Source organism: Salvelinus fontinalis, chromosome 10, assembly GCF_029448725.1.
Source record: "Salvelinus fontinalis isolate EN_2023a chromosome 10, ASM2944872v1, whole genome shotgun sequence".
Taxonomy (NCBI): domain Eukaryota; kingdom Metazoa; phylum Chordata; class Actinopteri; order Salmoniformes; family Salmonidae; genus Salvelinus; species Salvelinus fontinalis.
This window is the reverse complement of record NC_074674.1, coordinates 44,394,218-44,419,806: the sequence shown is the minus strand read 5'-3', so window position 1 is coordinate 44,419,806 and position 25,589 is coordinate 44,394,218. Positions and strand designations below refer to the sequence as shown.

Sequence of the window (25,589 nt, the reverse complement as noted above, 5' to 3'; positions counted from 1 at the left end):
CTGTATCTCTCTGTGACCTAACTGTATCTCTCTGTGACATTAGAACTGTATCTCTCTGTGACCTAACTGTATCTCTCTGTGACCTAACTGTATCTCTCTGTGACATTAGAACTGTATCTCTCTGTGACCTAACTGTATCTCTCTGTGACATTAGAACTGTATCTCTCTGTGACCTAACTGTATCTCTCTGTGACCTAACTGTATCTCTCTGTGACATTAGAACTGTATCTCTCTGTGACCTAACTGTATCTCTCTGTGACCTAACTGTATCTCTCTGTGACATTAGAACTGTATCTCTCTGTGACCTAACTGTATCTCTCTGTGACATTAGAACTGTATCTCTCTGTGACCTAACTGTATCTCTCTGTGACCTAACTGTATCTCTCTGTGACATTGGAACTGTATCTCTCTGTGACCTAACTGTATCTCTCTGTGAAATTAGAACTGTATCTCTCTGTGACCTAACTGTATCTCTCTGTGACCTAACTGTATCTCTCTGTGACCTAACTGTATCTCTCTGTGACCTAACTGTATCTCTCTGTGACCTAACTGTATCTCTCTGTGACCTAACTGTATCTCTCTGTGACATTAGAACTGTATCTCTCTGTGACCTAACTGTATCTCTCTGTGACCTAACTGTATCTCTCTGTGACATAACTGTATCTCTCTGTGACATTAGAACTGTATCTCTCTGTGACCTAACTGTATCTCTCTGTGACCTAACTGTATCTCTCTGTGACATTAGAACTGTATCTCTCTGTGACCTAACTGTATCTCTCTGTGACCTAACTGTATCTCTCTGTGACATTAGAACTGTATCTCTCTGTGACCTAACTGTATCTCTCTGTGACCTAACTATATCTCTCTGTGACCTAACTGTATCTCTCTGTGACCTAACTGTATCTCTCTGTGACATTAGAACTGTATCTCTCTGTGACCTAACTGTATCTGTCTCGGTTGTTTCAGACGTCTTAACACCCTGAACAAGTGTTGCTCCATGAAACTAGACGTCAGCCACCCCAGGAAGAGAGTAAGTCATCTCTCCATCTTTCCGTCTTTTATTATCTCCAAACCGACATGAATGTCTGGGTAAAAGAGGGGATCTGAATGAATGTCTGGGTAAAAGAGGTGATCTGAATGAATGTCTGGGTAAAAGAGGGGATCTGAATGAATGTCTGGGTAAAAGAGGGGATCTGAATGAATGTCTGGGTAAAAGAGGGGATCTGAATGAATGTCTGGGTAAAAGAGGGGATCTGAATGAATGTCTGGGTAAAAGAGGGGATCTGAATGAATGTCTGGGTAAAAGAGGGGATCTGAATGAATGTCTGGGTAAAAGAGGGGATCTGAATGAATGTCTGGGTAAAAGAGGGGATCTGAATGAATGTCTGGGTAAAAGAGGGGATCTGAATGAATGTCTGGGTAAAAGAGGGGATCTGAATGAATGTCTGGGTAAAAGAGGGGATCTGAATGAATGTCTGGGTAAAAGAGGGGATCTGAATGAATGTCTGGGTAAAAGAGGGGATCTGAATGAATGTCTGGGTAAAAGAGGGGATCTGAATGAATGTCTGGGTAAAAGAGGGGATCTGAATGAATGTCTGGGTAAAAGAGGGGATCTGAATGAATGTCTGGGTAAAAGAGGGGATCTGAATGAATGTCTGGGTAAAAGAGGGGATCTGAATGAATGTCTGGGTAAAAGAGGGGATCTGAATGAATGTCTGGGTAAAAGAGGGGATCTGAATGAATGTCTGGGTAAAAGAGGGGATCTGAATGAATGTCTGGGTAAAAGAGGGGATCTGAATGAATGTCTGGGTAAAAGAGGGGATCTGAATGAATGTCTGGGTAAAAGAGGGGATCTGAATGAATAACAGTTTTGTATGTTTTTTTTTGTGTGACTGAACCATTGATACGTATGAATCAGAGAATAATGCTGCAGACTCACATTCAGAGGATGCGGGCCTGTACTGTGCATGGTCAGAAAAAAACTAAATATATTCTGCCACCTTGTGGTAAATGATGGATATAGCACCATTCAATGAGCAAAACCAATGTTTTTGATCGCACAGAACTGACTTTGACAATAACATGTTTAAACTCCAGCTATGAAGTGTTTTATGTGACTGGTCTGTTAGGAGAGTAGTTTTATATTGATGGAATGTGTCGGTGGCGGCAGGTAGCCTAGTGGTTAGAGTGTAGAGGAGGCAGGTAGCCTAGTGGTTAGAGTGTAGAGGAGGCAGGTAGCCTAGTGGTTAGAGTGTAGAGGAGGCAGGTAGCCTAGTGGTTAGAGTGTAGAGGAGGCAGGTAGCCTAGTGGTTAGAGTGTAGAGGAGGCAGGTAGCCTAGTGGTTAGAGTGTAGAGGAGGCAGGTAGCCTAGTGGTTAGAGTGTAGAGGAGGCGGGTAGCCTAGTGGTTAGAGTGTAGAGGAGGCGGGTAGCCTAGTGGTTAGAGCGTAGAGGAGGCGGGTAGCCTAGTGGTTAGAGTGTAGAGGAGGCAGGTAGCCTAGTGGTTAGAGTGTAGAGGAGGCAGGTAGCCTAGTGGTTAGAGCGTAGAGGAGGCAGGTAGCCTAGTGGTTAGAGTGTAGAGGAGGCAGGTAGCCTAGTGGTTAGAGTGTAGAGGAGGCAGGTAGCCTAGTGGTTAGAGCGTAAAGGAGGCGGGTAGCCTAGTGGTTAGAGTGTAGAGGAGGCAGGTAGCCTAGTGGTTAGAGTGTAGAGGAGGCAGGTAGCCTAGTGGTTAGAGTGTAGAGGAGGCAGGTAGCCTAGTGGTTAGAGTGTAGAGGAGGCAGGTAGCCTAGTGGTTAGAGCGTAGAGGAGGCAGCTAGCCTAGTGGTTAGAGTGTAGAGGAGGCAGGTAGCCTAGTGGTTAGAGTGTAGAGGGAGGCAGGTAGCCTAGTGGTTAGAGTGTAGAGGGGAGTCAGGTAGCCTAGTGGTTAGAGTGTAGAGGGGAGTCAGGTAGCCTAGTGGTTAGAGTGTAGAGGGGAGGCAGGTAGCCTAGTGGTTAGAGTGTAGAGGGGAGGCAGGTAGCCTAGTGGTTAGAGTGTAGAGGGGAGGCAGGTAGCCTAGTGGTTAGAGTGTAGAGGGGAGGCAGGTAGCCTAGTGGTTAGAGTGTAGAGGGGAGGCAGGTAGCCTAGTGGTTAGAGTGTAGAGGGGAGGCAGGTAGCCTAGTGGTTAGAGTGTAGAGGGGAGGCAGGTAGCCTAGTGGTTAGAGTGTAGAGGGGAGGCAGGTAGCCTAGTGGTTAGAGTGTAGAGGAGGCAGGTAGCCTAGTGGTTAGAGCGTAAAGGAGGCGGGTAGCCTAGTGGTTAGAGTGTAGAGGAGGCAGGTAGCCTAGTGGTTAGAGTGTAGAGGAGGCAGGTAGCCTAGTGGTTAGAGTGTAGAGGAGGCAGGTAGCCTAGTGGTTAGAGTGTAGAGGAGGCAGGTAGCCTAGTGGTTAGAGCGTAGAGGAGGCAGCTAGCCTAGTGGTTAGAGTGTAGAGGAGGCAGGTAGCCTAGTGGTTAGAGTGTAGAGGAGGCAGGTAGCCTAGTGGTTAGAGTGTAGAGGAGGCAGGTAGCCTAGTGGTTAGAGCGTAGAGGAGGCAGCTAGCCTAGTGGTTAGAGTGTAGAGGAGGCAGGTAGCCTAGTGGTTAGAGTGTAGAGGAGGCAGGTAGTCTAGTGGTTAGAGTGTAGAGGAGGCAGGTAGCCTAGTGGTTAGAGCGTAGAGGAGGCAGGTAGCCTAGTGGTTAGAGTGTAGAGGAGGCAGGTAGCCTAGTGGTTAGAGCGTAGAGGAGGCAGCTAGCCTAGTGGTTAGAGTGTAGAGGAGGCAGGTAGCCTAGTGGTTAGAGTGTAGAGGAGGCAGGTAGCCTAGTGGTTAGAGTGTAGGGGCGGTAGGTAGCCTAGTGGTTAGAGTGTAGAGGAGGTAGGTAGCCTAGTGGTTAGAGTGTAGAGGAGGCAGGTAGCCTAGTGGTTAGAGTGTAGAGGAGGCAGGTAGCCTAGTCGTTAGAGTGTAGGGGCGGCAGGTAGCCTAGTGGTTAGAGTGTAGAGGAGGCAGGTAGCCTAGTGGTTAGAGTGTAGAGGAGGCAGGTAGCCTAGTGGTTAGAGTGTAGAGGAGGCAGGTAGCCTAGTGGTTAGAGCGTAGAGGAGGCAGGTAGCCTAGTGGTTAGAGAGTAGAGGAGGCAGGTAGCCTAGTGGTTAGAGTGTAGAGGAGGCAGGTAGTCTAGTGGTTAGAGTGTAGAGGAGACAGGTAGCCTAGTGGTTAGAGTGTAGAGGAGGCAGGTAGCCTAGTGGTTAGAGTGTAGAGGAGGCAGGTAGCCTAGTGGTTAGAGTGTAGAGGAGGCAGGTAGCCTAGTGGTTAGAGTGTAGAGGAGGCAGGTAGCCTAGTGGTTAGAGTTTAGAGGAGGCAGGTAGCCTAGTGGTTACAGTGTAGGGGCGGTAGGTAGCCTAGTGGTTAGAGTGTAGAGGAGGCAGGTAGCCTAGTGGTTAGAGTGTAGAGGAGGCAGGTAGCCTAGTGGTTAGAGTGTAGAGGAGGCAGGTAGCCTAGTGGTTAGAGTGTAGGGGCGGCAGGTAGCCTAGTGGTTAGAGTGTAGAGGAGGCAGGTAGCCTAGTGGTTAGAGTGTAGAGGAGGCAGGTAGCCTAGTGGTTAGAGTGTAGAGGAGGCAGGTAGCCTAGTGGTTAGAGTGTAGAGGAGGCGGGTAGCCTAGTGATCAGAGTGTAGAGGAGGCAGGTAGCCTAGTGGTTAGAGTGTAGAGGAGTTAGGTAGCCTAGTGGTCAGAGTGTAAAGGAGGCAGGTAGCCTAGTGGTTAGAGTGTAGAGGAGGCAGGTAGCCTAGTGGTTAGAGTGTAGAGGAGGCAGGTAGCCTAGTGGTTAGAGTGTAGAGGAGGCAGGTAGCCTAGTGGTTAGAGTGTAGAGGAGGTAGGTGGCCTAGTGGTTAGAGCGTAGAGGAGGAAGGTAGCCTAGTGGTTAGAGCGTAGAGGAGGCAGGTAGCCTAGTGGTTAGAGCGTAGAGGAGGCAGGTAGCCTAGTGGTTAGAGTGTAGAGGAGGCAGGTAGCCTAGTGGTTAGAGTGTAGAGGAGGCAGGTAGCCTAGTGGTTAGAGTGTAGAGGAGGCAGGTAGCCTAGTGGTTAGAGTGTAGAGGAGGCAGGTAGCCTAGTGGTTAGAATGTAGGGGCGGTAGGTAGCCTAGTGGTTAGAGTGTAGAGGAGGTAGGTAGCCTAGTGGTTAGAGTGTAGAGGAGGCAGGTAGCCTAGTGGTTAGAGTGTAGAGGAGGCAGGTAGCCTAGTCGTTAGAGTGTAGGGGCGGCAGGTAGCCTAGTGGTTAGAGTGTAGAGGAGGCAGGTAGCCTAGTGGTTAGAGTGTAGAGGAGGCAGGTAGCCTAGTGGTTAGATTGTAGAGGAGGCAGGTAGACTAGTGGTTAGAGTGTAGAGGAGGCAGGTAGCCTAGTGGTTAGAGTTTAGAGGAGGCAGGTAGCCTAGTGGTTAGAGTGTAGAGGAGGCAGGTAGCCTAGTGGTTAGAGTGTAGAGGAGGCAGGTAGCCTAGTGGTTAGAGTGTAGAGGAGGCAGGTAGCCTAGTGGTTAGAGTGTAGAGGAGGCAGGTAGCCTAGTGGTTAGAGCGTAGAGGAGGCAGGTAGCCTAGTGGTTAGAGTGTAGAGGAGGCAGGTAGCCTAGTGGTTAGAGCGTAGAGGAGGCAGGTAGCCTAGTGGTTAGAGTGTAGAGGAGGCAGGTAGCCTAGTGGTTAGAGCGTAGAGGAGGCAGGTAGTCTAGTGGTTAGAGTGTAGAGGAGACAGGTAGCCTAGTGGTTAGAGTGTAGAGGCAGGTAGCCTAGTGGTTAGAGTGTAGAGGAGGCAGGTAGCCTAGTGGTTAGAGTGTAGAGGTGGCAGGTAGCCTAGTGGTTAGAGTGTAGAGGAGGTAGGTAGCCTAGTGGTTAGAGTTTAGACGAGGCAGGTAGCCTAGTGGTTAGAATGTAGGGGCGGTAGGTAGCCTAGTGGTTAGAGTGTAGAGGAGGTAGGTAGCCTAGTGGTTAGAGTGTAGAGGAGGCAGGTAGCCTAGTGGTTAGAGTGTAGAGGAGGCAGGTAGCCTAGTCGTTAGAGTGTAGGGGCGGCAGGTAGCCTAGTGGTTAGAGTGTAGAGGAGGCAGGTAGCCTAGTGGTTAGAGTGTAGAGGAGGCAGGTAGCCTAGTGGTTAGATTGTAGAGGAGGCAGGTAGACTAGTGGTTAGAGTGTAGAGGAGGCAGGTAGCCTAGTGGTTAGAGTGTAGAGGAGGCAGGTAGCCTAGTGGTTAGAGTGTAGAGGAGGCAGGTAGCCTAGTGGTTAGAGTGTAGAGGAGGCAGGTAGCCTAGTGGTTAGAGTGTAGAGGAGGCAGGTAGCCTAGTGGTTAGAGTGTAGAGGAGGCAGGTAGCCTAGTGGTTAGAGCGTAGAGGAGGCAGGTAGCCTAGTGGTTAGAGTGTAGAGGAGGCAGGTAGCCTAGTGGTTAGAGCGTAGAGGAGGCAGGTAGCCTAGTGGTTAGAGTGTAGAGGAGGCAGGTAGCCTAGTGGTTAGAGCGTAGAGGAGGCAGGTAGTCTAGTGGTTAGAGTGTAGAGGAGACAGGTAGCCTAGTGGTTAGAGTGTAGAGGCAGGTAGCCTAGTGGTTAGAGTGTAGAGGAGGCAGGTAGCCTAGTGGTTAGAGTGTAGAGGTGGCAGGTAGCCTAGTGGTTAGAGTGTAGAGGAGGTAGGTAGCCTAGTGGTTAGAGTTTAGACGAGGCAGGTAGCCTAGTGGTTAGAGTGTAGAGGAGGCAGGTAGCCTAGTGGTTAGAGTGTAGAGGAGGCAGGTAGCCTATTGGTTAGAGTGTAGGGGCGGTAGGTAGCCTAGTGGTTAGAGTGTAGAGGAGGTAGGTAGCCTAGTGGTTAGAGTGTAGAGGAGGCAGGTAGCCTAGTGGTTAGAGTGTAGAGGAGGCATGTAGCCTAGTGGTTAGAGTGTAGAGGCAGGTAGCCTAGTGGTTAGAGTGTAGGGGTGGCAGGTAGCCTAGTGGTTAGAGTGTAGAGGAGGCAGGTAGCCTAGTGGTTAGAGTGTAGAGGAGGCGGGTAGCCTAGTGATCAGAGTGTAGAGGAGGCAGGTAGCCTAGTGGTTAGAGTGTAGAGGAGTTAGGTAGCCTAGTGGTCAGAGTGTAAAGGAGGCAGGTAGCCTAGTGGTTAGAGTGTAGAGGAGGTAGGTATTCTATTGGTTAGAGCGTAGAGGAGGCAGGTAGCCTAGTGGTTAGAGCGTAGAGGAGGCAGGTAGCCTAGTGGTTAGAGTGTAGAGGAGGCAGGTAGCCTAGTGGTTAGAGTGTAGAGGAGGCAGGTAGCCTAGTGGTTAGTGTGTAGAGGAGGCAGGTAGCCTAGTGGTTAGAGTGTAGAGGAGGCAGGTAGCCTAGTGGTTAGAGTGTAGAGGAGGCAGGTAGCCTAGTGGTTAGAGCGTTGGGCCTGTAACCGAACGGTTGCTAGATCGTATCCCCGAGCTGACGAGGTAAAAATCTGTCGTTCTGCCCCTGAACAAGGCAGTTAACCCACCGTTCCTAGGCCGTCATTTTGAATAAGAATTTGTTCTTAACTGAATTGCCTGGTTAAAATACTGTGTTTTGCGGTAGTACAGACCAATATACTCTCTCTCTCTCCAGACTGATGATTCAGACGACGATGACCCGCTGGCCATCAGTAAGAGATGGACCTTTGAATGGAACAGCCGGCGCTGGTCCCGCCTCCAGGACATGCACTTCCTGCTGGGCTCGCCCAATGAGAGCAGCCCTGAGGGGTGCCAGGGGGAGGGGCGACTGAGGAGCACGGTGAGCAGTGAGAGCGTCCTGACGGACCTGAGCGAACCAGAGATCACGGATATATCCTCTCTGCACAGTCAAGACTCTCTGGGAGCCATGCTTCCTGACTCTGTCTCTATGGCCTCACTGGCAGGACCCTACCAGGTTAGTCTGTCCTCATGTCTGTCTCCCAAATGGCACTTTATTCTCTATGTAGTTGTGGTAGATTTAAAACTTCTTCGGGATCGGTGTCCCTTCCACGGGACGGTTGAGCTAACGTAGGCTAATGTGATTAGCATGAGGTTGTAAGTAACAATAAAAATACCCAGGCCAAAGACATATCTGATATTGGTAGAATGCTTAAATTCTTGTTAATCTAACTGCACTGTCTAATTTACAGTCGCTATTACATTGAAAGAATACCATGTTATTGTTTGAGGAGGGCTGCCTATTCCCTATGTAGTACACTACTGTTGACCAGGGCCTATAGGGCTCCCTATTCCCTATGTAGTACACTACTGTTGACCAGGGCCCATAGGGCTGCCTATTCCCTATGTAGTACACTACTTGGTAGGGAATAGGGTGCCATTTGGAACACACATTTGCCTTTTTTTTGCTGATTTTAATGTGTTATTTTATTGTGTTAATTTAATGTTTTATTTTAATGTGTCATCTTATTGTGTTAATTTAATGTTTTATTTTAATGTGTCATCTTATTGTGTTAATTTAATGTTTTATTTTAATGTGTCATCTTATTGTGTTAATTTAATGTTTTATTTTAATGTGTTATCTTATTGTGTTAATTTAATGTTTTATTTGAATGTGTTATCTTATTGTGTTAATTTAATGTTTTATTTTAATGTGTTATTTTATAGTTTTTTAAAGCTTTTTTTTATTGATATTGCTGATGTGTTTTATGTGAAGTGACTTTAGGAGTTTTGAAAAGCACAAAATAGATCAAATAAATTATTTTTATTGATGTATTTTTCATTTCCAGCCCCCAGGAGACCTGTCCCACTACAACTCTCTACCAATCAAAAGTAGCCGTCACGGCCAGGGTGGGCGGAGTCCGGCAAAGGCCTTCCTGCGTCGCATGGAGATGATGCGTACCTGGGGGCCGTCCTCCAAGAGGAAGTCAGGAAGTGGACGGGCGCCGCTCGTCATCAGTGGGCCGGTCCTACATGGGGAGGAGCCCCAGGCGTTACAGACACTCCACTGTGTTCCCATCAATCAATCAGAGGACAGTCCTGATCCTCCCCACCAATCAGACGACAACTCGTCCCGTATAGCTCTCGGCAACGGCAGCAAGGGCCAATCGGTGACGAGCGGTGTGAGCTCCATGCGCCCCTGTGTGAGGGAGTCTGTCTCCAAGCCAAAAAGAGGAAGTATGTACCTGGAAGACATGGAGCTGCTCTCTGGCGCCCCCCATGTTCGGAGGACTGAAGCACAACAGAGCCCGTTCAGCAGGAACCACTTCCGCTCCTATGAGGACCTGCTGGTCCACATCCCCAAGAACCACAAACCAGGCACCTTCCCCAAAGCCTTGTCTATAGAGAGTCTAGCCACAGCCACCAACCACCAGCGCCAGACCCCCTCTCCCTCCACACTCCACCCCAGCAAAGGCTCCCCCTGGACGGGTACGGCTCTGTCCAAGAAGCCTCCCTGCCCTGGAGCTCCGCGGGGCAGCAGGGTGAGTGTGTATGACAACGTCCCCGGGTCTCACCTGTACGCGTCCACAGGTGACCTGCTGGATGTGGACCGAGACGATCACCTGTTCCCCCACCTGGATGACATCATCAGTCACATCAGCGGCCTGCAGCAGATCGTAGACCACTGGAGTCGCAGTGTGCTGCCGGAGGGTGTGGTGGGGGAGGAGGGGGAGGCAGGGGAGGGAAAGAGGGGTGAGGATGAGGGGGAGGGAGAGGGAGAGGGAAGGACCACACCCAGTGAGGGGGAGGGAGAGGAGAGGACCACACCCAGTGAGGGGGATGGAGAGGGGAGGACCATGCCCAGTGAGGGGGAGAGAGACGGGGTCTCCCTGACTGACATGGAGTCTACAGGGACCAGAGAGAGGAGAGACTCTGGAGTGGGAGCTTCCCTTACCAGACCACGGTGAGTCTCTCTAATGTAACTTGTATGTATCCTGGTCAGTCTCTCTGGTCAGTCTCTCTGGTCAGTCTCTCTGAGTCTTTTCCCTTTAATTTCTCTCTCTCTCTCTCTCTCTCTCTCTCTCTCTCTCTCTCTCTCTCTCTCTCTCTCTCTCTCTCTCTCTCTCTCTTTCTCTCTCTCTCTCTCTCTCTCTCTCTCTCTCTCTCTCTCTCTCTCTCCCCCCCCCTCCAGTCTGAGGTGGCCGAGCTTCCGCCTCTCTGACCGTCTGCGCCAATCAGGCTCCGCGCTGCAGATCAGTAGCCAATCAGCAGGCCAGCTCAGCCTGCTCCAGAAGTTCTCTCTGCTCCGACTCACAGCCATCATGGAGAATTACTCCATGTCAAACAAACACGGCTGGACCTGGTAGGTACACACACACACACACGCACACGCACACGCACGCGCACGCGCACGCGCACACACACACACACACACACACACACACACACACACACACACACACACACACACACACACACACACAGTCACCTCCTCTACTTTCTCTCTCCAGGTCTGTCCCTAAGTTTATGAAGCGTTTGAAGGTCCCTGACTACAGAGAGAGGAGTGTGTTTGGTGTTCCCCTCATCGTTCACACACAGCGCTGTGGTTACCCTCTACCTCTTTGTCTACAGCAGGCCCTGAGGCATCTCAGGATGCACTGCCTTGACCAGGTACACACACACACACACACACACACTCAAATAGTTGTGTAAGTCAATCAAATGTATTATATATATAGCCCGTCTTACATCAGCTTATATCTCAAAGTGCTGTACAGAAACCCAACCTAAACCCCCAAACAGCAGGCAATGCAGGTGTAGAAGCAAGGTGGCTAGGAAAAACTCCCTAGAAAAGCCAGAACCTAGGAAGAAACCTAGAGAGGAACCAGGCTCTGAGGGGTTGCCAGTCCTCTTCTGGCTGTGCCGGGTGGAGGTTATAAGAGTACGTCGCCATTAAGGCCAGATTGTTCATCAATATGTTCAGACGTTCATAGATGACCAGCAGGGTCAAATAATAATCACAGTATTTGTAGAGGGTGCAACAGGTCAGCACCTCAGGAGTAAATGTTAGTTGGCTTTTCATAGCCGATCAGTCAGAGGTCGAGACAGCAGGTGCGGTAGAGAGAGAGAGAGAGAGAGTACAAAACATCAGGTCTGGGACAAGGTAGCACGTCCGGTGAACAGGTCGGGGTTCCATAGCCGCAGGCAGAACAGTTGAAACTGGAGCAGCAGCATGGCCAGGTGGACTGGGGACAGCGAGGAGTCATCAGGCCAGGTAGTCCTGAGGCATGGTCCTAGGGCTCAGGTCCTCTGGGAGAGAGAGAGAATTAGAGGGAGCATACTTAAATTCACACAGGACACCAGATAAGACAGGAGAATTACACCATAGACTATTGCAGCATAGATACTGGAGACAGACGGGGGGGTTGAGGAACACTGTGGCCCCGTCCTACGATACCCCCGGACAGGGCCAACCAGGCAGGAAATAACCCCACCCACTTTGCCAAAGCACAGCCCCCACACCACTAGAGGGATATCAACAGACCATCAACTTGCTACGCTGAGACAAGGCTGAGTATAGCCTACGAACATCTCCTCCACCGCACGAGACTTAGGTGTGAAGGTGTGAAATCTCGTATATGGGCATTGAGACAGTAGTGTAACTCTTTACCTCTGCTCCTCTCTCTTTCTCTCCTTCTTTCCTCTCTCCTTCTCTCCCTCTCTCCCTCTACTCCTCTCTCCTTCTCTCCCTCTCTCTCTCTACTCCTCTCTCGCTCTCTCCCTCTACTCCTCTCTCCCACTCTCTCTCTCCATCTCTCCCTCTACTCCTCTCTCGCTCCCTCCCTCTACTCCTCTCTCGCTCTCTCCCTCTACTCCTCTCTCCTACTCTCTCTCTCCCTCTTTCCCTCTACTCCTCTCTCCCACTCTCCCTCTCCCTCTTTTCCTCTACTCCTCGCTCGCTCCCTCCCTCTACTCCTCTCTCGCTCTCTCCCTCTACTCCTCTCTCCTACTCTCTCTCTCCCTCTTTCCCTCTACTCCTCTCTCCCACTCTCCCTCTCCCTCTCCCTCTTTTCCTCTATTCCTCTCTCGCTCCCTCCCTCTACTCCTCTCTCGCTCTCTCCCTCTACTCCTCTCTCCCACTCTCCCTCTCCCTCTTTTCCTCTACTCCTCTCTCCCACTCTCCCTCTCCCTCTTTTCCTTTACTCCTCTCTCCCATTCTCCCACTCTCCCTCTCTCCCCATCTCTCCCCTTATCCCTCTCTCTCCCCTTCTCCCTCTCCTAGGTGGGTCTGTTCCGTAAATCTGGTGTGAAGTCTCGTATCCAGGCGTTGAGACAGGAGTGCGAGACCTGTCCTGACAGTGTGTGTTACGAGGACCAGTCAGCGTACGACGTAGCAGACATGGTGAAACAGTTCTACAGAGACCTTCCTGAACCTCTGCTGACGAGCAAGCTGGGAGAGACCTTCCTGCATATATACCAGTGTAAGAACACACACAAACTGACGTACATGAACACACACTCATGGAAGCGTGCACAGAGGCGGCAGGTAGCCTAGTGGTCAGAGAGGTGGACCGGTAACCGAAAGGTTGCAAGATCGAATCCCCGAGCTGACATGGTAGAAATCTGTCGTTCTGCCCCTGAACAAGACAGTTAACCCACTGTTCCTAGACTGTCAATGTAAATAAGAATTTGTTCTTAACTGATTTGTCTAGTTAATTAAAGGTCAAATATATATTTCTTTTTTTAAACACCCTCTTAATCCAGAACTTTTCTACTTTCAGCTCAAATATGATTTGTTTACGTGGGTCGCAAAAAGCTAAACTAGCATGACACAAGCTAAGTGAAAATGTAAAAGACTTTGAAAATCAAAACCTTGGTGTACACTCAGTGCTCCGTTTACATTTCACAGAGATACAGGAATGAATATGAAACGCGTATACTAAAATATGAAAATACTACATGTCATGTCTCAAAATTGATATGCATTTTACCTCTATATTGTTTTATGTCCTGTCACAACAGGAAAGTGAGCCTGTCAGGTAGCCAGTAGCCTTAATCTAGCGTAACCTAGCTGAGTTCAACAGGAAAGTGAGCCTGTCAGGTAGCCAGTAGCCTTAATCTAGCGTAACCTAGCTGAGTTCAACAGGAAAGTGAGTCTGACAGGTAGCCAGTAGCCTTAATCTAGCGTAACCTAGCTGAGTTCAACAGGAAAGTGAGTCTGACAGGTAGCCAGTAGCCTTAATCTAGCGTAACCTAGCTGAGTTCAACAGGAAAGTGAACCTGACAGGTAGCCTGTAGCCTTAATCTAGCGTAACCTAGCTGAGTTCAACAGGAAAGTGAGCCTGACAGGTAGCCTGTAGCCTTAATCTAGCGTAACCTAGCTGAGTTCAACAGGAAAGTGAACCTGTCAGGTAGCCAGTAGTCTTATTAATCTAGCGTAACCTAGCTGAGTTCAACAGAAAAGGGAGTCTTGCAGGTAGCCAGTAGCCTTAATCTAGCGTAACCTAGCTGAGTTCAACAGGAAAGTGAGCCTTGCAGGTAGCCAGTAGCCTTAATCTAGCGTAATCTAGCTGAGTTCAACAGGAAAGTGAGCCTGTCAGGTAGCCAGTAGCCTTAATCTAGCGTAACCTAGCTGAGTTCAACAGGAAAGTGAGCCTGACAGGTAGCCAGTAGTCTTAATCTAGCGTAATCTAGCTGACGAGATGAAATTTTCCTGATATCTGGCTAATTCTCCTGCATATATCCCTCCCTCCCTCTATCTGTCTCGTCCATACTCTCTCTCTGTCTCTGTCTCTGTCTCTGTCCCTGTCTCTGTCTCTGTCTCTCTCTCTCTCTCTCTCTCTCTCCCTCTCTCTCTCTCTCTCTCTCTGCTTCTACCCTCTGTCTCTGTCTCTGTCTCTGTCTCTGTCTCTTTCTCTCTCTCTCTGCTTCTACACTCTCTCTCTCTATCTATCTCTCTCTCCCTCTCTCTCCCTGTAGATGTCCCTAAGGAGCAGAGGTTGCAGGCCGTGAGGGCGGCCATCTTGCTGATGTCAGACGAGAACAGGGAAGTGCTCCAGACGCTGCTCTGCTTCCTGCGTGATGTCACTTCCTGTGTAGAGGAGAACCAGATGACCCCTATGAACCTGGCTGTGTGTCTGGGCCCCTCCCTGTTCCACCTCAACATACTGAAGAATGACAACCTGTCCCCCAGGTACACACACACACACACACACACACACACACACACACACACACACACACACACACACACACACACACACACACACACACACACACACACACACACACACACACACACACACACACACACACAGAACATCTGCTGACCTGTACTGCATTAACAATGGCCTCCCACCTGCTCCCCTCTGCTACCATCTCACTAACTCCTCCCCTCAGTCACTAACTCCTCCCCTCCTCTCCTCCTATAGGTCGATCCAGAGGAAGTATGCTACGGGCCGTCCGGACCAGAAGGACCTGAGTGAGAACCTAGCCGCCACACAAGGCCTGGCTCACATGATCACTGAGTGCCAGCACCTGTTTGAGGTGAGAAACAACATCTCTGTTGGGAATTATTTCATAGACTAGTTATTATCTAACTGTAAGGTGATGACAGTTCACTGTACATTTACTGGTCATTTCCCTGACGTTGGAGGAGATCGCCTTTGCAGTAAACAATGTGGACGTCGGCTCAAGCGTGAATTACATTTGAAAGTCAAGGGGGTAGTGTCATGTCAAGGGGGTAGTGTCATGTCAAGGGGGTAGTGTCATGTCAAGGGGGTAGTGTCATGTCAAGGGGGTAGTGTCATGTCAAGGGGGTAGTGTCATGTCAAGGGGGTAGTGTCATGTCAAGGGGGTAGTGTCATGTCAAGGGGGTAGTGTCATGTCAAGGGGGTAGTGTCATGTCAAGGGGGTAGTGTCATGTCAGCACATTGTACTCTGTTTAAATTCTGGTCCTAATTAACCAGTCCTATTTCTACTGTTTGGTTGCGTTTACACAGGGAGACAAATTCCGATTTATTTTTCTTTCTAATTGGTCTTTTGCCCAGTCAGATCAGCTCATTTGCCTGTATTTGATCAGAATGTGGCTGGCGGTGTAAACACAGCCTCAGTAATATACCTCATAGCTGACACACAACTCCTGTCCCATTCAGATCCCACAGGACATGGTAAGCCGGTCCCATACCTCCTACATGGATGCTCAGTTACTAGTGCCCCCTCTGGACGAGCTGCGTAAGACACATGACGACGAGGAGGAGGAAGAGGAGGAGGAAGAGGAGGAAGGATCCTACAACACACACATGGAGGGGCTGGTCCAGGGTCTACTAAAGGAGGCCAGAGACAGCAGCAAAGGATGGGTCTCCCGGGCTACTAGTGACCACACTGAACTGGCCTGCAAAAAGGTGTGTGTACTTAACATGTATACCATACACACACTCATACCATCACACAGTCATACCATACACACACTCATACCATCACATACTCATACCATCACATACTCATACCATCACACACTCATACCATCACACACTCATACCATCACACACTCATACCATACACACATTCATACCATCACATACTCATACCATCACATACTCATACCATCACACACTCATACCATCACACACTCATACCATACACACACTCATACCATCACACACTCATACCATACACACACTCATACCATCACACACTCATACCATACACACACTCATACCATCACACACTCATACCATACACACACTCATACCATCACACACTCATACCATCACACACTCATACCATCACACACTCATACCATCACACAGTCATACCATCACACACTCATACCATCACACACTCATACCATCACACACTCATACCATACACACACTCATACCATCACACACTCATACCATCACACACTCATACCATCACACACTCATACCATACACACACTCATACCATCACACACTCATACCATACACACACTCATACCATCACACACTCATACCATCACACACTCATACCATCACACACTCATACCATACACACACTCATACCATGACACATTCATACCATCACACACTCATACCATCACACACTCATACCATCACACACTCATACCATCACACACTCATACCATCACACACACCACAGACATATTAGAATGAAGCACTAAGGCCCGAGGAGGTGTGGTATATGGCCAATATACCACGGCTAAGGGCTGTTCTTACGCAAGACGCAACGCTGTGTGCCTTGATACAGCCCTTATCCGTGGTATATTATCCATACACCACAAACCTCCAAGGTGCATTATTGCTATTATAAACTGGTTACCAACATAATTAGAGCAGTACAAATAAATGTTTCCATACCCGCGGTATATCACGGCTGTCAGCCAATCAGCATTCAGGGCTCGAACCACCCAGTTTATTATATTGTAAGCACCTACACCCACAAACACATTCTACCTAACGTGTGTGTGTGTGTGTGTGTGTATGTGTGTGTGTGTGTGTGTGTGTGTGTGTGTGTGTGTGTGTGTGTGTGTGTGTGTGTGTGTGTGTGTGTGTGTGTGTGTGTGTGTCTCTCTCTCTACTCTAGGTGGGTGATGGTAACCCGCTGCGGCGGTGGCGTGTGTGTGTGGAGGTGTGTGCGACGCCCAGTGAGGTGTTGGAGAGGCTGCTGCGGGAGCGCCCCCTGTGGCAGACAGACGTAGTGCAGGAGAAGGTTCTGGAAACCCTGGGCAGACAGACAGACATCTACCAGTACAGCTTGCAGAGCATGGCCCCACACCCCAACACTGACTACGTGGTACTGAGGTTAGTGGACCAAATCACTTTGATCAGACTATCTTTTTCACCTCAATCATTATTTTTATCTCACTGACTGTCTGATGTGATTTCTTTGTCTCCCTCTCTCTGTCTCTCTCTCCTCTCTCTCTCTGTCGCTCTCTCTCTCTCTCTCTCTGTCGCTCTCTCTCTCTCGCTCTCTCTCTCTCTCTCTGTCTCTTCCTCTCTCTCTCTCTGCTCCTACCCTCTCGCTCTCCCTTTACCTTCCTTCATTCCCTCTCTCTGTCTCTCTCTCTTCTCTGTCGCTCTCTCTCTCCTCTCTGTCGCTCTCTCTCTCTCTCTCTCTCTCTCTCTCTCTCTCTCTCTCTCTCTCTCTCTCTCTCTCTCTCTCTCTCTCTCTCTCTCTCTCTCTCTCTCTCTCTCTCTCTCTCTCTTTCTCTGTCTCTCTCTCAGGTCGTGGCGTAGCAACATTTGTAAGGGTTGCAGTGTGTTGGTGTGTGTATCAGTGGACTATGAGGACAGTCCAGCCATGGTATCAGTCAGAGGAGTGGTTCTAGAATCACAGTACCTTCTAGAACCCCACGGAACCGGGAGGTCCAGACTCACACACATCTGCAGAGTCGATCTGAAGTAAGGCTGTGTGTGTGTGTGTGTGTGTGTGTGTGTGTGTGTGTGTGTGTGTGTGTGTGTGTGTGTGTGTGTGTGTGTGTGTGTGTGTGTGTGTGTGTGTAGTAACAGTCTGTTCTACTATTCATAGTCATGCCATATGTTGTTGCTCTGTCCAGGTCTCCAGACTGGTACAAGGTGTTTTAACCCATGTTGTTACTGTGTCCAGGTCTCCAGACTGGTACAAGGTGTTGTAACCCATATTGTTACTGTGTCCAGGTCTCCAGACTGGTACAAGGTGTTTTAACCCATGTTGTTACTGTGTCCAGGGGCAGGTCTCCAGACTGGTACAAGGTGTTTTAACCCATGTTGTTACTGTGTCCAGGTCTCCAGACTGGTACAAGGTGTTTTAACCCATGTTGTTACTGTGTCCAGGTCTCCAGACTGGTACAAGGTGTTTTAACCCATGTTGTTACTGTGTCCAGGTCTCCAGACTGGTACAAGGTGTTTTAACCCATGTTGTTACTGTGTCCAGGGGCAGGTCTCCAGAGTGGTACAACAAGGTGTTCGGTCACCTGTGTGTCTCTGAGGCCCAGAGGATCCGTTCCTCTTTCCTCCCTCCAGACCCCCCAGGCCCAGAGACCAAGTCTTGAACCCCAGGACCAGGGCATGAGGCTGGGCTACACCGCCAGGGAGCACGGCCCCAAGGACCAGAAGACCAGAGAGAAGTAAAAACACAGAAGAACAGGAGGGCTAGAACCGTGGACCTTTGAAGCTTGGACCGAGATTCATGGACCTTGAAACCAGGGAAACTAGAACCAGGGAACCTAGAACCAGGGAACCTAGAACCAGGGAACCTAGAACCAGGGAACCTAGAACCGGGGAACCTAGAACCAGGGAACCGAGGAACCAGGGAACTGAGGAAGCAGGGGGGAAGACTAGTTCGACCTATAACTAGGAACCAGGGTTCTGAAAGCAGCGACCTATCACCAGGGAACAACGACTGGTGATATAAAATGTAGAACCAGGAAATATGGAACAATCTATCAGGGATTCTTAAACTGTTTCAGAAATTGACTGTCCTCCCATGACCCAAATCGTCCTCCAACGACCCAAATTAAGAAGAAATAGTGTGTGATGATAGATGTATTCTGAAAACTCACGACACACCTCTCACATGCCCAGGGACCCACTTTGGGTGCCGACCCATAGTTTAAGAAACCTTTTTTTAAACCTCTGAACCAGAGATTTGGAACAATCAAATGTAGAACCAGTGACACTGAACAATATTGAACTTGGAACAAGGGATACGGAACGTTCTAGATTGAATTTGAAGACAGATCTGGGTCCAGATTCACAAAACATTTCTTACGCAAAAAAAAATGTAAGAAGCTGCTTAAGAAAAAAAAAAAAAAGAAGTTCATAAAATAGTGCATTTCCTCCACAATATCTTAAGATTTAATGATTTTCTTACGAACTCCTGAAATATCTTCTTACAAATCTTCTTAAGATGTTTGTTGCTTGGCAACCGGTTTAGCTAGCTATCTAGCTAACAACGGTAATCATGTTTGCATATTTCCTACTGAGATTACTGTTCTAAAACATGTTCTTGGGGTTAAAATAATAAAGTTTTTCAGTGAATTAAACAGGTTCAATAGTTTTCATGAGCGTATTCTCTCACTGCCCTGAGTTTAAGACGAGGGTTTAGCTATCTTGGAATTACGAACAAATCCAATAACTTTATTTAAGAATCAAATTTCTTCTTAACTTTTTGTTTAAGGAGAAATTATAAAAAAATAACCCTTAACATTTCCAATAACCTTTTTGAGGAATATCAACTTTGCTTAACTTTCTTCATAAGTCTACAGTTAAAGGGAAAAAATGTCAGTTAAAAAGACATTTCTTCTTCAAGAAGGTTTTGTGTATCTGGGCCCCTGGTTCCTAAAGCTTTATCTTTGCTCTCAGCATCAGCATCACCGTCCGTTTAAACTACTATTATTATTATTCATATTATTAGTACTATCATCTTTATTGTCTGTGTTAATTATATTATTATTGTATTATTGTTATTTTAATATTATGACATCATCATTGTTGTTGTATAATCGTTGCTTTCTTTTAATCCTGTTATACAATGTCTAGGACATTTATCCATTTCACTGCTTCTGGGAAGCGTGTGTGTGTGTGTGTGTGTGTGTGTGTGTGTGTGTGTGTGTGTGTGTGTGTGTGTGTGTGTGTGTGTGTGTGTGTGTGTGTGTGTGTGTGTGTGTGTGTGTGTGTGCGTGTGCGTGTGCGTGTATGCGTATGTGTGTGCGTGTGTGTGTGTGTGCTAGTCTGTACACACAGTGTAAATAAGTGATGCTCTCTGTACCAGCAGATGAAACTGTCTCTCATTGCCCATCAGGACTTTATCATATTGATATGCTGATGTTATGGTCATATCACATGTCCTAAAGCAATACTGTAACTATCTAATGTATTATAATAGAACTGTACCATGCCGCTGCCGTGAGGTTACTAAGCTGTTGTATAATGCTATACTGTATTGCCATAGCAGTGCCATCGCCATGGCGATACCATGGTGTTAGGTTGCTGTAGGGTTGACTTGGTGTTGCTATAGGATCACCATGGTATTGCCGTGGCGTTACTATGGTGCCGCTAAACCGTAACGTTGCTATGGTATCGCCATGGCTTTACCACGGAGTTACCATGGCACAGCTAAACTGTAATGTTGCTATAGTACCGCCATGCTCTGTAAGTGCTGTTTGCGTGGGAACAGTGTACTTGATTCTGACGTGAGCCATAGGGGATTATGGGTAAATGTGAGGAGATAGCTGAGGAGATCAGAGGACAACAGGGTGGTTGACACCAGGCTTTAACTTAGTCTGGTCCCAGACCTGTTGATGCGTTCAGAGGACAACAGGGTGGATGACACCAGGCTTTAACTTAGTCTGGTCCCAGATCTGTTGATGCGTTCAGAGGACAACAGGGTGGTTGACACCAGGCTTTAATTTAGTCTGGTCCCAGACCTGTTTATGCGTTCAGAGGACAACAGGGTGGTTGACACCAGGCTTTAACTTAGTCTGGTCCCAGACCTGTTGATGCGTTCAGAGGACAACAGGGTGGTTGACACCAGGCTTTAACTTAGTCTGGTCCCAGACCTGTTGATGCGTTCAGAGGACAACAGGGTGGTTGACACCAGGCTTTAACTTAGTCTGGTCCCAGACCTGTTGATGCGTTCAGAGGACAACAGGGTGGATGACACCAGGCTTTAACTTAGTCTGGTCCCAGACCTGTTGATGCGTTCAGAGGACAACAGGGTGGTTGACACCAGGCTTTAACTTAGTCTGGTCCCAGACCTGTTGATGCGTTCAGAGGACAACAGGGTGGTTGACACCAGGCTTTAACTTAGTCTGGTCCCAGACCTGTTTATGCGTTCAGAGGACAACAGGGTGGATGACTCCAGTCTTTAACTTAGTCTGGTCCCAGGCCTGTTTATGCTGTCATGACAACTCCTTGTTGCCATTGTCCTGCGGCAGGTGGCTTCATTCCTAGTCGACATGCAGTCCTGAAGCAGTCAATGCAGACAGAATCATCGCGCTATCTGATGTAAGACAATGCCTTGTCGGAGACGGCACAACCTTATCTATAACCAGGCTAAGGTCAATGACAACAGGGCCAGATCTGGAGCCAGGCTAAGGTCAATGACAACAGGGCCAGATCTGGAGCCAGGCTAAGGTCAATGACAACAGGGCCAGATCTGGAGCCAGGCTAAGGTCAATGACAACAGGGCCCGATCTTGAGCCAGGTTAAGGTCAATGACAACAGGGCCAGATCTGGAGCCAGGCTAAGGTCAATGACAACAGGGCCAGATCTGGAACCAGGTCAATGACAACAGGGCCAGATCTGGAACCAGGTTAAGGTAAACAGGACCAGATCTGGAACCAGGTTAAGGTCAACAGGACCAGATCTGGAATCAGGTTAAGGTAAACAGGACCAGATCTGGAACCAGGTTAAGGTAAACAGGGTGGAAGATACAAGGCTGTTTGTTTCTTCAGGGGAGAATAAAACTTCAAAAAAATACAACTGGAGTCTGAGTTCTCTCTTTCTTTGTCTTTGTCCCTTTATTTCTCTCTCTTTTCTCGTTCTCTCGCTCTGTGTGTTTTTATCTGTCCGTCCGTCTGTCTAGAACAAAGTTGCTGAAACCAGCTGAACGTCTGATAATCTACAGGCTCTGAGTGTGACTACTAGTCAACCCTGTTGAAGTTGTGTGTCTTTTAGATTGAGCAATATTCATCAGAAAACATTCATCAGAAAACATTCATCAGAGCATGAACCTTTTTGATTTCTCCTTTATATAACCAGGTTGGCCAGTTGAGAACAAGTTCTCATTTACAACTGCGACCTGACCAAGATAAAGCAAAGCAGTGCGACACAAACAACAACACAGAGTTACACATGGAATTAACAAGCGTACATTCAATAACACAATAGAAAAAAGGTCTATATATTCAGTGTGTGCAACTGGCGTGAGGAGGTAAGGCATTAGTGATATGCAACCTTTCAGGGAAGTTAGGAACAAATGTACACAGGCAGTTAGGAAAGCTACGGCTAGCTTTTTCAAGCAGAAATTTGCATCCTGTAGCACAAACTCAAAAAAGTTCTGGGACACTGTAAAGTCCATGGAGAATAAGAGCACCTCCTCCCAGCTGCCCACTGCACTGAGGCTAGGAAACATTGTTACCACCAATAAATCCACAATTATTGAGAATTTCAATGAGCATTTTTCTACGGCTGGCCATGCTTTCCACCTGGCTACCCCTACCCCGGTCAACAGCCCTGCGCTCCCCACAACAACTTGCCCAAACCTTCCCCACTTCTCCTTCACCCAAATCCAGATAGCTGGTGTTCTGAAAGAGCTGCAAAATCTAGACCCCTACAAATTAGCCGGGCTAGACAATCTGGACCCTTTCTTTCTAAAATGATCTGCCGAAATTGTTGCAACCCCTATTACTAGCCTGTTCAACCTCTCTTTCGTATCGTCTGAGATTCCCATAGATTGGAGAGCTGCCGCGGTCATCCCCTCTTCAAAGGGGGAGACACTCTAGACCCAAACTGTTACAGACCTATATCCATCCTGCCCTGCCTTTCTAAGGTCCTCGAAAGCCAAGTTAAAAAACAGATCACTGACCATTTAGAATCCCACCGTACCTTCTCCGCTACGCAATCTGGTTTCTGAGCTGGTCATGGGTGCACCTCAGCCACGCTCAAGGTCCTAAACGTTATCATAACCACCATCGATAAGAGACATTACTGTGCAGCCGTATTCATCGAACTGGCCAAGGCTTTCGACTCTGTCAATCACAACATTCTTATTGGCAGACTCAACAGCCTTGGTTTCTCAAATGATTGCCTCGCCTGGTTCACCAACTACTTATCAGATAGAGTTCAGTATGTCAAATGGGAGGGCCTGTTGTCCAGACCTCTGGCAGTCTCTATTGGGGTGCCACAGGGTTCAATTCTCGGGCTGACTCTCTTCTCTGTATACATCAATGACGTCGCTCTCGCTGCTGGTGATTCTTTAATCCACCTCCACGCAGACGACACCATTCTGTATACCTCTGGCCCTTCTTCGGACACTGTGTTAACTAACCTCCAGATGAGCTTCAATGCCATACAACTCTCCTTCTGTGGCCTCCAACTGCTCTTAAATGCAAGTAAAACTAAATGCATGCTCTTCAACCGATCGCTGCCCACACCTGCCCGCCCGTCCAACATCACTACTCTGGACGGCTCTGACTTAGAATATGTGGACAACTACAAATACCTAGGTGTCTGGTTAGACTGTAAACTCTCCTTCCAGACTCACATCAAACATCTCCAATCCAAAATTAAATCTAAAATCGGCTTCCTATTTCGCAACAAAGCAACCTTCACTCATGCTGCCAAACATACCCTTGTAAAACTGACCATCCTACCGATCCTCGACTTCGGAGATGTCATTTACAAAATAGCCTCCAACACTCTACTCAACAAATTGGATGCAGTCTATCACAGTGCCAGCCGTTTTGTCACCAAAGCCCCATATACTACCCACCACTGCGACCTGTATGCTCTCGTTGGCTGCCCCTCGCTTCATACTCATCGCCAAACTCACTGGCTCCAGGTCATCTACAAGTCTCTGCTAGGTAAAGCCCCACCTTATCTCACCTCACTGGTCACCATAGCAGCACCCACACATAGCACGCGCTCCAGCAGGTATATCTCACTGGTCACCCTCAAAGCCAAATCTTCCTTTGGCCGCCTCTCCTTCCAGTTCTCTGCTGCCAATGACTGAAACGAACTGCAAAAATCTCTGAAGCTGGAGACTCTTACCCCCCCCCCCACTAGCTTTAAGCATCAACTGTCAGAGCAGCTCACAGATCACTGCACCTGTACATAGCTCATCTGTAAATAGCCCATCCAATCTACCTCATCCCCATACTGTATTTATTTATTTACATTGCTCCTTTGCATCCCAGTATCTCTACTTGCACATTCATCTTCTGCATATCTACCATTCCAATGTTTAATTGCTATATTGTAATTACTTTGCCACCAAGGCCTATTTATTGCCTTACCTCTCTTATCCTACCTCATTTGCACACGCTGTATATAGATTTTTCTACTGTATTATTGATTGTATGTTTTGTTTATTCCATGTGTAACTCTGTGTTGTTATATGTGTCGAACTGCTTTGCTTTATCTTGGCCAGGTCGTAATTGTAAATGAGAACTTGTTCTCAACTAGCCTACCTGTTAAAATAAAGGTGAAATAAAAATAATTAAAACATTTAAAATAAATAGGCCATAGTAGCAAAGTAATTACAATTTAGCAATTGACCTACTGCGCCAAGCAACGATGCTCTGTGGCCTGGACACACATCAGCCCTCAGACTTAGGACGTCACCTCCCGTACCCAGAGGTGACCAGACCTCCTCACTCAATCCACCCCCCCCCCCCCCCCCCCCCAAAAAGGGCTTGTAAGTGTTCCACGTAGAACATGGTTCTAATGGTTCTACGTGGAACCCTTTTGGATATTGGGGGTTTTCCCATAGGGACAGCCGAAGAAGCATTTTATGTTTTGAATATAACCTGTTTATGACAGTGTACGTCACTCTACCACTCTTGACGCACTAACACACAGTATCCACCACTGAATTTCACATTACGTACAACACGACAGAATTTTCTCCCACTAGTTATTCCTCAACATGGCCACTAAGTGGCGCTGTTGACCTGATGTAGAACCTGTAGATCTGTTTAAAGAGCTGAATAGACAGAGTAGTACAGTAGATTATTGTTCATATTTGACTAGACGTGCAGCACAATATAGTTTACTGTTGACCATAACTATATTACTATTTACATTTGTTGATGCTTCTAATAGGCTGTTTGATAAAGGTCTGCTTAGACTGAAACACAATATATTGTATTATTTATATCCAATAAATATGTTTAATAATGTTTTGTAATGTCGAGAGGGTTGTGTCTCACCATGTGATATGGGACTAAGAATATGGGTATCAGGAATCTAGAATATGGGTATCAGGAATCTAGAATGTGGGTATCAGGAATCTAGAATGTGGGTATCAGGAATCTAGAATGTGGGTATCAGGAATCTAGAATGTGGGTATCAGGAATCTAGAATGTGGGTATCAGGAATCTAGAATGTGGGTATCAGAAATCTAGAATGTGGGTATCAGGAATCTAGAATGTGGGTATCAAGAATCTAGGGTACAGTCTCAACTGGCACCCTATTCCTTATATATGAGAGAGACCAGCCCAACAAGACCCAGAGAGACCAGCCCAACAAGACCCAGAGGGCAGAAGGTGGAGATGGACAGCTGTCTGAGAGAGCAGGCTGCTCTACGGACTGAGGTGAGAGAACTTAAAGAGGAGAGAGAGGAACACATGGCACAGATAACAGCACTGGAAGAGGAGAGAGAGGAACACATGGCACAGATAACAGCACTGGAAGAGGAGGGAGAGGAATACATGGCACAGATAACAGCACTGGAAGAGGAGGGAGAGGAATACATGGCACAGATAACAGCACTGAAGGAGGATGGGAGAAAGCTGAGGTGTGACAGAGAGCAGGATACTCCCCCAGAGAAGCCATCAGAACAGCCCACCTCAGACCCGGACCACAACCTCAACACCACAATTGGACACACAACACAGGACCCACCAACCCAAAATACACTCCACCCCCCCCCCCCCCCCCCCCCTAACAGCCCCCCTGTCAGCCCCCCTGATAACCCTCTTGACAACCCCCACACATCCACTGAGGACACACAC

At 48.0% G+C, this 25,589-nt stretch overlaps 1 protein-coding gene across 2 annotated transcripts in view; it reads left to right on the top strand.

The window, feature by feature from the left end:
• LOC129864184 (stAR-related lipid transfer protein 13-like) overlaps positions 1-21,336 on the top strand; it is a 67,842-nt gene extending 46,506 nt beyond the window's left edge. Inside the window, exons 4-15 of one of the 2 annotated variants that reach the window (XM_055936868.1) lie at positions 967-1,030; positions 7,587-7,886; positions 8,719-9,833; positions 10,062-10,232; positions 10,381-10,540; positions 12,153-12,351; positions 13,850-14,063; positions 14,302-14,416; positions 15,025-15,273; positions 16,457-16,674; positions 17,098-17,274; positions 17,786-21,336. In XM_055936868.1, the coding sequence (XP_055792843.1) occupies positions 967-1,030; positions 7,587-7,886; positions 8,719-9,833; positions 10,062-10,232; positions 10,381-10,540; positions 12,153-12,351; positions 13,850-14,063; positions 14,302-14,416; positions 15,025-15,273; positions 16,457-16,674; positions 17,098-17,274; positions 17,786-17,903 (3,100 nt within the window). In that variant the 3' untranslated portion in view covers positions 17,904-21,336. The other variant, XM_055936869.1, reaches the window with a different exon arrangement.
• Positions 21,337-25,589: the final 4,253 nt, after the last annotated feature.